The sequence below is a fragment of the Loxodonta africana genome, chromosome 10 (assembly GCF_030014295.1).
Source record: "Loxodonta africana isolate mLoxAfr1 chromosome 10, mLoxAfr1.hap2, whole genome shotgun sequence".
Taxonomy (NCBI): Eukaryota; Metazoa; Chordata; class Mammalia; order Proboscidea; family Elephantidae; genus Loxodonta; species Loxodonta africana.
The window spans coordinates 116,436,650-116,455,060 of NC_087351.1; the positions used below are offsets into that span (position 1 = coordinate 116,436,650).

At 41.8% G+C, this 18,411-nt stretch overlaps 1 protein-coding gene across 7 annotated transcripts in view; it reads right to left on the reverse strand.

Annotated features, from left to right (window-relative positions):
- The window catches only part of VRK1 (VRK serine/threonine kinase 1), a 120,884-nt gene that overhangs the window by 25,524 nt on the left and 76,949 nt on the right, over positions 1-18,411 (reverse strand). For 5 of the 7 annotated variants that reach the window (XM_064293003.1, XM_064293001.1, XM_064293000.1 and 2 more), the window contains exons 6-11: positions 14,995-15,103; positions 14,776-14,868; positions 9,211-9,343; positions 8,446-8,566; positions 8,135-8,193; positions 5,265-5,443 (exon numbers count right to left, since the gene is read on the reverse strand). In XM_064293003.1, coding sequence (XP_064149073.1) covers positions 5,265-5,443; positions 8,135-8,193; positions 8,446-8,566; positions 9,211-9,343; positions 14,776-14,868; positions 14,995-15,103 — 694 coding nt within the window. The remainder of the gene's footprint in view (positions 1-5,264; positions 5,444-8,134; positions 8,194-8,445; positions 8,567-9,210; positions 9,344-14,775; positions 14,869-14,994; positions 15,104-18,411) is intronic. The other 2 variants (XM_064293002.1, XR_010323232.1) reach the window with 2 other exon arrangements.

Below are 18,411 nucleotides of genomic sequence, written 5' to 3' on the forward strand. Positions count from 1 at the left end.
TGAAGAGGACTTCAGGCACTTATTGCTGAAGATCAAAGGCCAAAGCCTTCAGTATGGATTGCACCTCAACGTAAAGAAAACAAAAATCCTCACAACTAGACCAATGAGCAACATCATGATAAACAGAGAAAAGACTGACTTTGTCAAAGATTTAGTTTTACTTGGATCCACAATCAACACCCATGGAACCAGCAGTCAGGAAATCAAAAGACACACTGCATTGAGCAAATCTGCTGCAAAAGACCTCTTTCAAGTGCTAAAAGCAAAGATGTCACTTTGAGGACTAATGGGCCTGCAGTTCAAACAGTATGGCACTGGTCAAAGCCAGACAAGTGGGCCAGTGGTAAAGAACAGGGTATTCAGGAGCAGACCCACACACAGATGGCCCCTGGAGAGCCCACTATAGTGATGCAGTGACATCATGGTGTTTTCAATAAATGTTTCAATCAACTAGCTGTCCACAGGGAAAAATAAACATTGACTCACACCACACACAAAATCAATTTCCGTTAAACTGTAGAGCCAAATGCAACAGATAATATAAAGCTTTTTGAAAATAACATAGGAGAATATTTCCATGATCTTCAGGCAGAAGTCAAAAACAGAATACAAAGAGCACTAACGATAAAGAAAAAGTCTGACAAATTAGACTTCATTAAAATTAAGAACTTCTGCTCATTAAAAGACATATCAGCAGAGGGAAAAGATAAATCATCAACCAGAAGCAGATACGTGCGATACATGTAGTGTACACATACGCAGTACTCATCACTGTCAAAACCAAAAGAAAACAGACAACTCAATTATTTCTTAAATAGGCAGAAGACTTGAAAAGCACTTCACAAAGAGGATAAAAAAAGCCAGGAAGCACATGAAAAGGTGTTCAAAATCCAATTATTCTTAAAGGAGATTAAATTAAAACCATAAAGAAATACTGCTACAAACCCACCACAAAGGATAAAATTAAATATAACGCAACAGTTAGTGCTGGTGAGTAACTGGGCCTCTCCTGAGCTGCTGGTGGGGGCGGACACGGACAGAGTGGCTTTGGAAAGCACTTGGCAGTACTGACGGAACTGCACACACGCAAGTCCGATGCCCCAGCAATTCCACTCCTGTGTATGCACCCAACACGAGACGAGTATTACAGAAAAGGAATTACAAGAATATTCTGAACACAATTATCTACAATTGCCAACGACTGGCAACAATTCAGATGCCCATCAACAGCAGAAAGGATAAATAAATTGTGGTACAGTCATACCATGGAGTACTGACACAGCAGTGAAAAACAAACTCTCGTTACCTGCAACAGCACGGAAAATCACAAACATACGTTTAAATGACGACAGACACAAAGAAGAATGTATGGTTCCATTACTATAAATCTCAAAGAAAAAAACAAAGGCAAAACCAAGTTATGATCTTAGAAGTCAAAATGCTGGTCACTGTAAATGAAGGATAACGCTTAAGAAAGGACTGAAGTCTCTAGGGTTCTGGGGAGGACATGTATCTTGATCTCCACGGTGTTTCAATGCTGATGGTTACTTTGTATAAGTGCAAATTCCACACGTATTTGTGCACTTTTCTGTACTTAAGCCACACTCTCACTTTACATGTTACACTGTTGCCGTCGAGTGCATTTCAACTCATAGCAACCCTACAGGATAGAGCAGAACTGCCCCATAGGGTTTCCAAGGAGCAGCTGAAGTATTCGAATTGGCGGCCTTTTGGTTAGCAGCCGAGCTCTTAACCACTACGCCACCAGGGCTCCTCTTAACAAGTTAGGGGAGGAAAAAGCTATTCGACAAAATCCAGCCAAATAAGAGAAGGCTCAAAATAAAGAGCTCAACAATGAAACTGCTAAGAAGAATTGCTGGTAAACACTGAACCCACCTACATACAGAACTACAACCAAACAACCATTAGAAAGCAGAAAGAAACGTATCAACCCTAACAATGTTAACTCATAAAATTAAAGTAGTATTCCCTATTACCATACCATGCTGAAAACTAGACAGATTTTCACCACATTGGGCCAGTATGTTTGCCACAGTCTGACTTAAGCTTTGGGCTACATGGTATACATTAAATTCCCCATGAGGTGAGATCCCCTCAGAGACAGGACGCTGTCCACCAGAGCACAGCTGCGGGCCACTGGCTCGCAAGATAGCGCCTGTGCTCCTGTGCCGGGGTGAGTGGCAGCAGGTTAGTTCATCAACAGCAGTTGATGATTTTCACAGGTACTCTAGAAATGCCAGCGAGCATAATATGACTTAAAAAAAAAAAAAAAAAGAAGTAAGCCAGGGGAGGTGGAAAGAAGGGTATGTGCACGTCTTTGACAGGGAATGACGATACACACTGCCTGAAAATGAAAAAACAATAAAGATCGCAGGGCCATGCTCTATACACACCCAACGAATTTCCAGGGATGAGACCCAAGCGCCTCCAATGAACAGCTCTTTCTGTTGGCCTGGGCAGGCAACTTAATCAAAACCCTAGAAGAAAACTGCCAACAGAGGCCTTAATACCCACTTACCTGCTAAGCCTTCTGGCAAATCAAGCTGTTCTTAACTCCTACAGGACAGGGAGGAATTCCTTCAGGATGCGACTACATGTTATCGATCTCCGTAGCCCCAGGGACCTGGCCTAGACCAGGTACATAAACTGGACCTTAGATACACTGCTGAATGTGGATTTAACAATACACACTTCAACCAGTAACCTTGGGAACTACACCACCAGATTCTAATCTAAGTATTTAGTTCTAATCAACAATGAGAATCCTTGGCTTTTTAACGGCAGGTTGGTACTTGGTCTCTTTTGTTCTTCGGCCTTACCACCATCTCAAAATTCTGTGCTTCAACAGAACTCTTAGGTTATTAAGCTGAAAACATTTCCAAGTAGGTAAATTCCTACCTCACTCTAGTTTCCAAATACGCAGTACTACAATCAGGCATGGCTACAAAACAAGCAAACAAACAAAAATGGACAGAAACCTTGCGTATTGCATTAAATTCTACAGCTTTTACCAAAACAAGTTATCTCTTAAAAAAAAAAATATCTCTTAGGAACCTAAAAATAAATATATACTGAATTGATTAAACCTACCCCTTTCCAAAAGAGACTTGAATCTAATAAAGGCAAAGAACATACATTTTAAAAAAAAAAAAGTTTTTAAATATTGGGGCAAAAGAAAAGTGAGCAAATATGCTAACGACAAGATGAATACAGTTGCTAAGACTACACACTGCGTCTAGCTCTGAGCGTCCAGTAGCCAGGGGGAGGGCAGGCTCAGAGATACGCCTCTGACTGAGACGGAGCAGCAGACTTGCTTCCCAAAGGAGAGAGCCCTTCCTCACAGGGCCCCAGCTTCTCAGCCTGCACAGCTCTGTCTCTACCTGTTTCTAACGTGGGTATTTACAGTTTGCCTGAAGAAAAGGGTCTGTGGTTTAAAAAAAAAAAAACACAGAAAATCTAAATCAGCCTCATGATTTTTCCTTAACTTTTAAATGCAAAGAATACTCTGTGTCAGTTATGCGGGGGGGAAAGTAACTAATGAAGCAAATCTCCTAGTAGTTGGGCTTGGTTTTCATTTTTTCCCCCTAAATGAAGGTTCATACATGTAGGGGATGATCTAACAGGAAATTTCCAGCCGCCCAAGGGCACAGGAGAATGAGGTCACAGATGCCAGCTCCGCAGCAGGCTGACCTTCTCAGTGGTAAAGGCAGCCAAGCTGCAGAAGCCATGTTCCCTCCAGCAGGCAGGCCCAAACAATAGTGATCTGCAAAGGGGGAGCCACTCTGGACGAGTTCTCACTGCAGCAGCATCACTTGCCAGCCGGCAAGGTTTCAGAGCGCCTTAAAGAAACCAGCTATAAATACGAAACCAAAGAGCCTTTCCAGGGCAACACGACGCACACTGACACAGCAGTGTCACTACCTCACTGGTGAGCCCGCACCGGCTTTCATTTTTCGTCTCCACTCCTAACCTGCCTGTGGTTTCAGCATATTTGTTGGTCACAAAAATGGATCAGATGCAAGCAAGACAAAGCTTTGAAAAAAACAATGTCTATGTAGGCCACGTGTAATTTCAGGCTGTGTGATGACATTACAGACAGACCCAAAGAAAGTCAAGTTCATGATCCAATTACAAACTTCCCATCTCCTTTGTACGTCAAAGGATGCTGCTGATCACCGAACAAAAATCTTTTAAGACGTGGCTTATGATTTTAAAGAGAGGAAATTTGTTTCTAACCCTTTTTGGACTTTCTCATAGTTTGGAATATGGCACTTCCAAAGGAAATGCAAAATGACCTATTGGAATTTACAGATTTAACAGTAAAAATGGTCAATAATGGAAAAATTAGTTTTCTTCTAAAAGCAGTTTTCCTTTACCATTTCAAAGTAGCTAATTTTTTAATTAAATCATTTCCGATCATAAAGGAAATCAGTAAGTTATTCATAAAAATAATAAGAAATGAGTAATCATTTAATTTTATATAAAAAGAAAATGTACACCTGTATGATCTACATTTTAAAGTGATGCCGGTCCTTTACATGCTGGCACAATGCTTCTACCATAAAGCTAATTATTTCTTAACATTTCTTTCCAGAAAATTAATCACCTTATATGTAGATACAAAGCTTTATATACTGACATTTCTTTAAAGAGCAAAATAAATTTTCAAATGGTAAACTTCCATTCCTTGGCCATACCCAGAAACAAGAAAAAACTGAGAGACAAAATCAATCTACAGGGGTGACTTGGGAGACAAGAACGTAAGTTATGGCCTGAAAGGCCCCTCAGAACCCCTTGGTCACGTATCAGAGCCCCACATTAGAATCTTTTTAGAAACAGAATGGCTTGATATAAACCAAAAACCAAACCCACTGCCAACGATTCAATTCTGACCCACAGCAGCCCTACAGGACAGAGTAAGAGTAGAAATGCTCCATAGAGTTCCCAAGGAGTGCCTGGTAGATTTGAACTGCTGACCTTTCACTTTGCGGCCCAGCTCTTAACCACTGCACCACCAGGGCTTAGGACCTAAGGATGTATAAATATTCGTTTCTTTTTACAACCTTCTAGATACTGTTCTATATAATACCAAGTTTTCCTTTACATGGTGGGAATAAATATTTAATTTACTAAGCATTCTGTTAGTTTTCTTTACTGAGCTACTGCTTTACTTCCCTAAAACCAGTTACTTGTTGCAATTCAATCACAAGAGGCCCAAAGGACAATGTAATAACAGAAGTCACCTTTGTTACCGTCTTTGCTTTCAAACCTCCATTCTCCACGACAGTGAGGTCCAGCTTGCCGTCATCTTTACTTCCTATTGCTTTCAGGCCTTGCAAAAGAATATCCCGTAAATTCTGATACAAAGGCTTTTCCATATAGTCCAACAATTTCACTGTTTCCATGTATTTAGCAATTTCATCTAAAAGAATAACATGATTAGTTTGTGATTTTTAATCACAAATCCAGTATTTTTTTTCTTACTTCTAGGAAAATGCTTCATGCTACAGTAAAATCAGAATATACATGCACAACATATTAAAATGTATATTTTTAATCATTTCTTCAATAAAAAGTATGCTTTTGCACTCATGAACTGTCAGATTAAGTCAAATAAAAAACTTATTTTGAGATACAATGTAAAAAATATCTTTGTGAGAGAAAATAAGACAAAACATATACTTAAAAATTCAAATATGCATAAAAATAACTGCTGTAGTTTTAAAGCTCTAAAAAAATACAGAGGGACCTAGAATAAAAATTACAAAAATAAAATGTCCTAAAGTATAATGAACATCGTAGGCAATATTTTTCTGCTATGGGAGCCACTAGTTCTGGAGAAGATGGCTGTATTCTTTGTGTGAATCAGGAGTAAAACAGACCAGGAACAAGCCGAGGAAAGAGACAAGCAAGGTCTGGTTTTTCCCCAAAGGAGAAAAGTCAGTCTCTAAAGGATAAAAGTTTACCGTACACTGAAGCAGAAGCATGCCCATAAAAACAAACACTGCTAGTCAAGATCCACCCAACTCAGCATTAAAAATCCATCTCTGGCTAATGACTCAGACATTTATGTTTGTAGGCCAGCCCTCTCCCCCGACCTCCAGATACAGAGAGAGACCTAGAGAGACACACAGAGAGAGAGATACATACCACTGCCTCATATATCAGCTCTTGGAAGTCCGACTGTCATCTCAAATCCCAACTACTCCAGATCCAAACTCCTGTTCTGCCCCTAAAACCTGCTCCCGCCCCTCCCATTTTCTCCCCAAATCAGTCTACAGAGTCAATGCAATCCCAAACAAAGTTCCAGCAAACCTGGGGGAGAGGGCGAGTGACAAGGTGATTGTAAAATTTACCAAGAAACGCAAAGGGCCAAGAATAGCAAAGTCAAGTTTAAAGAGCAACAGTGCTGGATGGACTCAGGCTACCAGATACCAAGACTCAGGATAAAGCTACAGTAAGTAAGACAGTGTGGTCCAAGTATAGACAAAAAGAACAGTAAAGAGAAGAGCCCATAAACAGATCCACAGAATGGATGCTTGACTTATGGCAAAGGTGGCACCACAGAGAGAGTGGTCTTTTCAAGAAAGGATGCCAATCAACTGGATATAAACAAGAATGTGGGGAAGAAACGTGACCCCTTCCTCAGACAATCCACAAAAGCCTCCTTCAGGTGGACTATTCACTTGCGTGTTCAACTGGCAACGTGTAACTGTCAAAAGCTGGAAACAACCCAACAGCAGATACATAAATACAATAAAACACTACATAAAATGAACAGCCTACCGTTTAGCAGGCAACAGTGGGAAGGATTTCACAAATGTAATGCAGAGTGACAGGTAAAAGGCACGGAAGAACTAGAACATTAATTTCACGAGGGCAGTGACTTTTGTCTGTGCTGTTCACCGCATGAGTCCATTTCTGTAAAGTTCACAATCTGTGGTGTGAGAAGTCAGTCAGGGAGGGAGAGGGTAAGGACCAGCAGGAGACACAGGGGAAACTGAGATGCCAATCGTGCTCCATCTCTTGGTATGGTTGTGGGGAGGCAAGTTCAAACAGCATACGGTCGGGGAGGCCTCCCTGAGAAGGAGCCAAGTGAGCAAAGCTTGTAAAGACTTCTAAGTATGTCCAAACTGATCACTTCTCACTGCCTCCTACCTGGATTACTGCAGCGGTCCCGGCCTCCCTCCTGGCTGTCCCTCCCCGCTCCCCAAGCAGTCTACCCTCAGAATAGAGAGGCTAGAGAGATTTCCCTTAACAGTAAGACAGTTCACATCGCTGCTCCCCTCCAAGCCTTCCACTCTTGCTCAAAGTAAAAGCCAAAGCCAATGGCCTAAAACGAGGCATTCCTAACACACCAGGGCTGATGTCCCTTCTGCCTAGGATACTCTTTCCCAGTCCTCCACCAGCCCACCCTTCGCCTCCTTTATACAAATACTCAACCATCGCCTTCTCTGTGAGGCCATCCCTGGCCACCCTACTTAGAATTCAATCCTCCCCCCGCCACACCCCAACACCCCCATTTCAATGCCCTGCTTTCTCCTTCTTCCAGAGTACTAATCATGTTGATGCTGCTGTCAGGTGCCATCGTCAGTCAGTTCCGACTCAGAGCGACCCAATGTAAAACGGAACGGAACGTTGCCCAGTCCTGCGCCACGTCCACAATCGTTGTCGTGCTTGAGCTCATTGCGGCCGCTACTAACCACGCGGCACACTATAAAACCCACTCATTGTTTACTCCCTTTCCCAACTCAGTTAGCTTTGTGAGGGCAGGGCTTTTTATTTGTCCTGTTCACTAAACGTATCCCCAGTGCCTAGAACGGTCCCTGGCACACAAAGCCTCAATAAATGCTGAAGGAATGAATGAATGAGACAAGCTCTGCTCCTTTCCTGCCATCCCTGAATAGTAACTGAATGAGGCTGAAGAGTGAATGTGGCCCATCTTGGAAAAGGGAAGTGTTTCTGTGATGCGTGCAGACCCTAGGACAATGATCAGCCTTAAAAATACCTAAGCTTTTACATTAAGAGTCGGTCCAAGGACAGTATGACCCCCCACCCCCCGCCAACCCCCCTAAAACAAAATCTGTATAAAATTTAAGAAGACTTTTCCTACCTGGCTTGTTTTTCTCAGGAAAACATTTTTCCATCAAACTTGCGATATTTTCTCTGTATCTGTTAAAAATGACGCCACAGGATGTTGTTAAATCATCAGGTCAGGCAGCACTGTGCTGCATCCTAACATGCTGAGACCTTCTTCTCAAATAAACAGAAAAAAAGACCAAAGAACTTGCTGTTTACCGAGTACCTCTCTTATTTCGACATCTCTATCAGTTAAAGCTACAGTTCTCATCAATAAATTCTAGTAAAAATGATCTGCCTTCTCATGATTTGGCCCAAAATAACTTATTAACAGTGCTCCTTTACCTAATTTTGGAATCTCTAACATAATTAGGATCTTTCAAGTTATCCTCCCAAGGAAGATGACCACTGAGCCACTGGACCATGCAGTAACCAAGTATTTCCAGGTCACCGCGCCGCGACGGGGCTACAAAAACAAAAGCAGCAGATTAGGCATATGGAGATCACCTCTAAGATATAATTTCAAGGACACACAAAGCAGCAAGGCAAAAGGGTCAACTCTAGGGTCTGTTTTTCATCATACAGTTTTGACTGCATTTAATAAAAGTACTGAGCATTGTGCAGTATAAAAGAGAGAACTTACCTCCAACTAATAATTTACGTTAAAACCCATACTGGTACATGTCAGGGGTTCAAACTGAGACTAACAGTCTAGGAAACAAATTATAAAACAATAATACATTTAATATTGCCCTTGGAAAATGTGAAGATACTCAAATTGCTGTAAGCTATTCCTAAAAGGTCCAGAAAACGGGGTCTCCTATTAAACTGAGTAAAGCCAGAACAAAAAATTCTCGCAGCAGTTGAGAAAATCTTCACTGCTAAAACTTGCTGGTTACCTCTGAAGAGCGGCAGAAAGAGGCAGGAAAGAAGAACTCACGGCGGCTGGACGCACAATTTTAGAAGTCTAACTTCTCGCTTCCTTCCCCATCCTACCCTGACTCTTCAAAATGAACCAATTAAGTAACCGATGCAGCGTTAAGAACCACGCAGGAATTCAGGTTTGCAGTTGTCAGCAGAGTGTTTCTCGCTCGACTGCTGTCTACTTACCCACACCATTGTGTGCGTCGATGCTGGTGAATTCCATGGTGCCATCATGACATCTTTTGGGGTCTTCTTTATACTCTTTATGAACTCCTTCTGGACAGTATCGATAAGCAAGGCCATAATCTACCAAGTACACCTATAAAGTTCCAAGCACCACAGACAAATAAAAGCCAAAACGATAGTACATACCTTTAAAGCACAGAAACTTTGTAGGGAGATTAACCTATGAGACTACATATACCATAGCACATAAAACAAGTGAGATCCAAAATAGTAACAATAGCAAATATTTAGTAATTCTGCCAGGCTTTTTTTTTTTTTTTTTTTGAAAATAAAAAAAAGAAAGATGTTAAATAACCACGTAGCTCTCGTCTGGACAATATCCTGTAAGTTTACGTGCTTTTCTTTTTTTTTTTTTTTTTTACAATTATGTGTTATAATTAATCTCGTCTCCTCAACTGGAGCAAGGATTACAAATCTTACACTTATTCTTACAGTCTAAAAGAAAACTGAGCGCAGAGTAAACCTCAGTCCTTGTTGCTTGATATCAACAGCCACTTTTCACACAGAAAGGTGCCCAGGTACGAGCCCGCTAACTCAGACGACGCGTGGCATGTTAGTTATCTTCTATCCCTCTGCCTCATCACTTGTAAAACCATCAAATACCAATTTAACTCAGAAAAGTATCTCACAGAAAATAATAGTGATATGCAGAACTTCTAGATGAGGCTCTTGTCTGCGTTTAAATCCCATACATTAAAGTCTTAATTCAAACTGAGCTTTAATTTCCGTTACACACACCTGTGGGCACGTACTTGTATGTCTGATTGGCACACGAAGCTAATACAGTCCACTGTCTTCTAGTCCATAGAACACGTTACCTCTCTAACTCTGGGTAACTGTCTCTCAAATGTATGCTTTTGGTCACAAGAAGACACCAAGGTAAAACCTGGGAATGGATCAAGCACCGACACCTCACAGTGGAAAAACAACCCAATCCAAAGCGTATGGCCAAGGACAATACACTTGCAAAATATTTTCAGTTAAACAAAAGGCAGCATCGTCTAGTTAACCGCAAAGGGAAATAAGTGGTATTTTTATATATTACACGTTTTCAGCCTACTTCAGTTAATGGAATCCTTATCATTCAGATGCTTAGCTAGCTTTGTGGCTGTGTCTGTATCTCTGTTTTAAACCTAGAAACATCTAGAACGAGATGGCCAGAAACAGCCGAGCTGAATTCTGTGTTGCCACTACCACGTCATCATGTCACAGCATGGAAACATTCTGTCACACTTCTAGAGGTTCGTTATCTCCACCACAACTCACTGCCTGAGGAGAAGGGGCGGGGGAAGAAGTTCACATACAAGGCGATATAAAAAGAAAAGCGAGTTCAAGGAAAATCTAAGCAAGGGGGAGATAAGCATGGGTTTGAAAGAAAGAATAAAATACAGAGTTGAACAAATAATTATACAAGCATCACAGAACACAACACATTTAAAATGTTTAAATCTTCCTTTCTTACACACGATCCAGTGAGAAGTGAGAAAACACAGTGACAGAGTAAGTACAGTGGCCCGACTATGAGTGTCAACTAAACCCTACTTCTACCAAAATCACAGAAACACAGACAAGAAAACTGTATAGATCTCTCTGCTTCAACCAAACGGATGCAAACAAAGGTATAACAACATTAGCTTTCCTCCTTTTCTGGGAAAGTAAAAAGTAGAAAAAGGACGTAATGAACTAAGAACCGTGCCTTTAAATTCCAAACACTTGTATTGTTAGGTGCTGTCCAGTGGGCTCTGCCTCACAGTGACCCTCTGTACAACAGAACGAAACAACGCCCACTCCTGCACCGTCCTCACACTCCTTGCTATGTTTCAGCCCATAGCTGCCGCCACTGTCAATCCACCTCATTGACGTCTTCCTCTTTTTCTCTGACCCTCTACCAAGCATGATGTCCTTCTCCAGGGACTAGTCCTTCCCAATAACATCTCCAAAGTACATAAGGTGAAGTCTCACCATCCTCCCTTCAAAGGAGAATTCTGGCTGTACTTCTTCTAAAACAGATTTGGTTGTTCTTCTGCCAGTCTATGGCACATTCAATACTCTTAGCCAACACCGTAACTGAAAGGCATCAACTCTTAGGTCTCCTTTACTCATTGTCCAGTTTTCACATGTTTATGAGGCGACTGAAAACACCATGGCTTGGGTCAGGTGCACTTTAGTCCTCAAAGTGGCATCTTTGCTTTTTAACACTTGGAAGAGGTCTTTTGCAGCACATTTGCCCAGTGCAACACATCTTTTGATTTCCTGACTCCCGCTTCCATGGGTGTTGGTTGTGGATCCAAGTAAACTGAAGTCCTTGACAATCTCAATCTTTTCTCCATTTATCATGATGTTGCTTATTGATCCAGTTGTGAGGATTTTTGTTTTATGTTGAGGTGGAATTCATACTGAAGGCTGTGGTCTTTGATCTTCATCAGTAAGTGCTTCAAGTCCTCTTCACTTTCAGCAAGCAAGGTTGTGTCATCTGCATAACGCAGGTTGTTAATGACTCTTCCTCCAATCCTGATGCCGTGTTCTTCTTCACAGAGCCCTGCTTCCCAGATCATTTGCTCAGCATACAGGCTGAATTTAAAAAAAACCAAACCCGTTACTGTCGAGTCGATGCTGACTCACAGCAACCCTACAGGACAGAGTAGAACTGCCCCATAGGGTTTCCAAGGAGCAGCTGGTAGATTCAAACTGCTGGCCTTTTGGTTAGGAGCTGACCACTTAACCACTGTGCATGTTAAAAGAATACAGTCCTGACCTACACCTTTTTTGACTTTAAACCACACAGTATCCCCTTGTTCTGTTTGAAAGACTACCTCTTAGTCTATGTACAGGCTCCTCATGAGCACTGTTAAGTGTTCTGGAATTCCCATTCTTTGCAATGTTATCCATAACTTGTTATGATCCACACAGTTGAATGCCTTTGAATAGTCAATAAAGCACCGGTAAACATCAGCAATGATATCCCTGGTTCCACATCCTCTTCTGAATCTGGTTTGCATTTCTGGCAGTTCCCTGTCAATATACTGCTGTAACTGCTTTTGAATGATCTTCAGCAAAATTTTACTTTCTGTGTGATATTAATGAAACTGTCTGATAATTCCCACATTTTGTTGGTCACCTTTCATCGGAATGTGTATAAATGTGGATCTCTTCCAGTCGGGTGGACAGGTAGCTGTCTTCCAAATTTCTTGGCAAATAGGAGTGAGCACCTCCAGTGCTGCATCTGTTTGTTGAAACGTCTCAATTGGTATTCCGTCAATTCCCGGAGCCTTGTTTCTCACCAATGCCTTCAGTGCAGCTTGGACTTCTTCCTTCAGTACCATCGGTTCCTGAACACCTTACCTCCTGAAATGGTTGAATGTCAACCAGTTCTTTTTGGTATAGTGACTGTGTGTACTCCTTCCGTCTTCTTTTGATGCTTTCTGTATCGTTTAATGTTTTCCCTGTAGAATTCTTCAATATTCCAAGTCAGGGTTTGAATTTTTCCTTCAGTTCTTTCAGCTTGGAAAATGCCAAGTGTGTTCTTCCCTTCTGGTTTTCTAACTCCAAGTCTTTGCACATTTTGTTATACTTTACTTTGTCTTCTCAAGCCGCCCTTTGAAATCTTCTGTTGAGCTCTTTTATATTAACATTTCTGCCATTTGCTTTAGCTACTCTATGTTCAAGGGCATGTTTCAAAGTATCTTCTGACGTTCACATTGGTCTTTTCTTTCTCTCCTGTCTGTTTAATGACCTTTTGCTTTCTTCATGTGTGATGCTCTTAATGTCATCCCACAACCTGCCTGGGTCTCAGTCATTACCACTCTACGAAGCAAATCTATTCTTGAGATGGTCTCTAAATTCAGGTGGGATATTACCCAAGGTCATGCTTTGGCTCTTGTGGATTTGTTTTAATTTTCTTCAGCCTCCACTTGAACTTGCATAAGGAGCAATCGATGGTCTATTCCACAGCTGGCCCCTGGACTTGTTCTGACTGATATTGCGTTTCTCCGTCATCTCTTCCCACGGATGTAGTTGATTTGATTTCTGTGTAATCCATCAGGCAAGGTCCACACGTATAGCGGCTATTTATGTTGTTGAAAAAGGTATTTATAATGAGTAAGTGGTCGGTCTTGCAAACTTCTATCATGCGATCTCCTGCACTGTTTCTATAATCAAGGCCATATTTTCCAACTACTAATCCTTCTCTATCTCGTTCCAATTTCTGCGTTCCAATCACCGGTAATTACCAATGCATCTTGACTGCATGTTTGATCAATTTCAGACTGCAGAAGTTGGTAAAAATCTTCAATTTCCTCATCTGTGGCATTAGTGGGTTGGTGCGTAAATTTGAATAAATCATTTTAACTGGTCCTCCTTGTAGGCATATGAGTATTATTCTATCACTGACAGTGTGGCACTTAAGCGAAGATCTTGAAATGTTCTTTTTGATGATGAATGCAACATCATTTCTCTTCAATTTGTCATTCCCAGCATAGTAGACCATATGATTGTCTGATTCAAAATGGCCAATACCAGTCCGTTTCAGCTTACTAATGCCTAGGATATTGATCTTTATGCTTTCCATTTATTTTAGACAGCTTTCAATTTTCGTAGATTCACACTTCATATATTCCACGTTCCAATTATTAACGGATGTTTGCTGCTGTTTCTCCTCATTTTGGGTTGTTCCACATCAGCAAATGAAGGTCCCAAAAGCTTGACTCCATTCGCGTCATGAAGGTCGACTGTACTTTGAGGAGGCAGCTCTTCCCCAGTTGTATTGTGAGTGCCTTCCAACCTGGGGGCCTCATCTTGAGCACTGTATCAGAAAATGTTCCACTGCTGTTCATAAAGTTTTCACTGGCCAGTCTCCCTCAGGAGTTGACTCCCAGGTCCTTCTTCCTAGTCTGTCGTAGTCTGGAAGTTCTGCTGAAACCTGCCCACCATAGGTGACCCTGCTGGTATTGGAAATACCAGTAGTGTCACAGCTTCCAGCACCACAGCACCACGCAAGCCGCCACAGTACAACAAACTGACGGACAAGCAGTGGCCAAAACCCTAAGGGCATACAAATTTAGACAGCTAAGATATATCTGTCAACCAATTGATTTGAATAATCAACATGTTAAAGACCAAATTTTCCAAGTAACAGAACACTTACACTTGATGGATTTCTTGAACAAAGGAAACAAAAAAAGTGACAAAGCAGGCAGGCAAACATAATTCATTGGTGCACTATGTAATTTTAAGCTTCCACCCCCAAACAGCTATTTGAAATTCATTTTGTATCACAAGCCCTTCTCCTGAATATTATTTAGAGCAACATAGCCAACTTGATAAACTGCCAACAAATCGCATCAAAAATGTAGAATGTTAACAAGATAAAAGTGTCAAGAAGAAATATTATTATTACCATATCTACTTCAAAAAGTAAAACTTCTGCATGGGTTCAAAAGTTCAATGCAACCATATTTGTTTTCAAACAACACATTTTAAATGTAGAAATTAAAGTTATAAAACTACCTGGTCGGGATTCCTGCAGCTCAGAAGAAGGTTTGAGGCCTTGATATCTCCATGTACGTACTCATGTTCATGGATATACTCCAGAATGTCCAGCTAGGGAAGCGTCACAGAGAATAAATGAGTGCAGTACCTACACCAGCCAGCAGAGGACCAAGCTTAAAACAAAATGGCCTTTACGTATTAAAACCATTTTCTCAAAAACAAGAACAGCGCACATACAATTCTCAAGCCTAGCTGCAAGACAGTTTTCCGAGAAAACCTTTTGGCATTTGCTTCATATATTTTCTGAAGGTCACTCCCAAAGCGATCCATTATCATAAACCTGTAACTGAAGACAAACAAAAGTCAATGAACAAAACATTGAACCTACTTTGCAATGAATGAATACTCTTTCCAAAGTGATTTTTCAAGGCAATGTTTGGTTAGGAAGAATTCTTTAAAAAAAAAAAAAAAAAATGCAAATATTTGAAACAATTTCTGCCAATTAGAAATCTCAGGAGAGTACTTTCCTCTCCTGCCTTTACCTTGAGGGCCTCTTGCTAGTTACACGAGATAATATTCAACTGAAGATAATGTCCACTGAGAGAATATAACAGGCTCATTCAGAGTAAAAATAAAACAATGGGAATAAGAATATCACTGCAAGAGAATGAGGGACCGCCTGTCTAAACTTATCTTTTAATAAATAAATAAGATCTGTGAAGGTCAAGTGATTTGCCCAAAGTCATACAAAGAATTAGTGGCAAAACGTAGTATGCAAAAAATACGTACAAATATCAGTTATGAGGTCAGCTTCGTGCTAAGTGCCTAGGATGACGACGGGAGACAAAAACAGGGCACAGTCGGTGTCCTCAAGTAATGCAGACACAAGTAATAGGGTGCAACGTGTCAGGGGGTAAGTTAACGGCACTACAGCACATGGGAGAGGAAACTGAGGCAGACCCAGGAGGTGCGAACAGGTCTTCTGACATTCAGACCAGTGTTTTTTCAGCTGCTAGTTATATCTAACAATCTGAAACCTTGGCTACAAAATTAACTGCAAACCTGTAACCACCTGAGCACTCAGTACTCAAGCAGCCTTTGTCACAGACTCCCCGCACCCTGATCTCTAAGACAGTAAAGGGGAACGACACCTTGGACCTTCCAATTCTCTCTGAAGAACAGGTTGTCAAAGGTGGAGGGAGAGGGAAGAGAGACCGCCCACGTTGCCAGCGGGTCTGTGAATCAACAACACTAAGCAGGTCTTTGCTGTTATCCATAGACTCCCCCCCCCCGCCCCGGCCCCACTACTCTACACAACTCCTTAACCGCCTCCTAACTTCTAGATGATCAACACCAGCTGAATCTCGAGCGTGGGCATGGCATGGAAGTGTTCACTATAACCTCCTGGAGAGACAGGCCCACCACAGAGCAGGAAAATCGCAGCTATCTCGAAGTTGCCTAGCTCCTCTGAAGGGGGGTGTATACTCTTTGCGAACCTGGGTGACGTGTGGCGAACAGCAGGAGAACACACGTCAACACAGCTTACCCGGTAATGACAGCAGTAACATTTTTACAATCCCAACACTATCCCAGGCACCATACGAGTACTAACTCAAGGGTTTCCGGCCTCACTTCCTATTTCTTTACTTTTGTAAGAGCTACAATAATTGTTTGTTAGAGCTTCAACCTAAAAAGCAAATCGGTACTTTTTTTTTCCTTTCCATTTTGTCTCATTTACGTGATTGAGCTAAGAAGCACGTTCCTCACATCTATTATTGTTTCTTTCATAGACCTGTGTAACCTTTGGCTGAAGCATGAACTTCGGGGTGACTTCAGTTCTGAGTTGAAAGGGTGTCTGGGGTCCATAGTCTTGGGGGTGCCTCCAGTCTCTGTCGACCAGTAAGTCTGGCTTTTTTGTTATTGTTGTTTTGAATTTGAATTTTGTTCTACATTTTTCTCCTGCTCTGTCCACGACCCTCTATGGTGATCCCTGTCAGTGTGGTTGCTGGTGGTAGCCAGGCACCAACTAGTTCTTCTGGGCTCTGGCTGCTGAAGGCTGTGGTACCTGTGGTCCATTAGTTCTCTGGACTAGCATTTCTCAAGTGTCTTTGGTTTTCTTCAATCTCCTTTGCTCCGGATGGGATGGGTCCAGTAGATACATCTTAGATGGCCAAAGTCGGATGTAGAACATTTTCTTTAGGAACTATGTTAAGCCAACTGGCAGGTCGGTACTTTAGAGTGATTAATGCTCTCTTCTGAGGGTTAGACTTCTGGCAACCTCATTTTACAAAAGAAACAGGCTAAGACGTGAGATCACCACTAGTTAACGGTGAGTGGGGTTTAAGCTTGGGTCTGTGCGCCTCCAAGTCCCCCACTCTCTGGCCTCTGGAAGCTCTCTCCAAGGTGCTCCTGTCACCCTACAGAGTCCACCTTCGACCCCACCATCTCTCTCTAGGCCCTGATCACTTCACGTGAGCCACACACCCAAGTGCTTCGATCTCTTGGCTCCATGCTTTCTCGTAAAATAGGTGATAAGAACGTGTCAGGTAAAACGTGCTGTGACGTTGTTGCAATTTTAAGAAAAACCACCATTCCCAAACAAAAATAATAAATACTTTTTTTTTTTTTTTTTGCTAATAATGATAATGGTGAAGGTGATTGCTGCTAACGTCTATCATCTCCCTCACAGTGATGAGAGAATCTCCCATGTGCGTTTTCATTTCCTCTCCACAGCTCCATAAAGTATGTACCGTTACTCCCGATTTCACAGTAAGGGCTCTCACGAAACAGAAGGCAGCCCAAGACCACACCCGATGGAGGAGGCTGTAATTCAGTCTAGGTTTGTTCAGTGATTGTAGGTTTTATTGTGATATACTTTTTTTTTTTTTTTTTACAACTTTGTTACTCAAATTCCTGAAGGGGTGGGGAGGATGCGGATACTTGGTTATTCCAAGTTCTGAAATGACCGACAACCTGCTAGCATAATTTTCTCTACAAAATGTGATTTCCGATAATGCACTGTTTCTTGGGAATACAACTACTGTATATTGCAGTAGAATCACAAATATTTGGTTTGTATTACACGACATCATCTCGATCGTTTTCCCTGCTTCAGTCCCCTCTACGCAGGCTCCAGTTCACCATGGAAACCAAGTCCTAAAAGCCACTTCCACCACCATGTCATCCTGTCCCTTGTTCAAGAGTGTGCAATAGCTCTGACCGCCTGCTGTCCTTGGCTGCCGTCAAGTCAGCTCTGGCTCGCGGTGACCTTATGACAGGAAGAAACGCTGCCCGGTCCTGCGCCATCTTCACTGTCGCCGGTGTGTTTGAGTCCCTGTTGTGGCTACTGTGTCAATGATCTCACTGAGGGTCTCCTCATTTCGCTGGCCCACCACTTTACCAAACATGACATCAGTTCTAGCAACTGGTCTTTCCTGATGATGTGTCCAAAGCAAGCGAGCCAAACTCTCCAATTCTTACTTCTAAGGATCATTCTGGTTATATTTCATCTAAGACTAATTTGTTCATATTTTTGGCAGTCCAAAATGTATGCAGTAATCTTTGCCGGCACCATGATTCAAAGGCATCAATTCTTCTTCAGACTTCCTTATTCGTTGTCCAGCTTTTGCGTGCATGTGGTGACTGAAAACACCA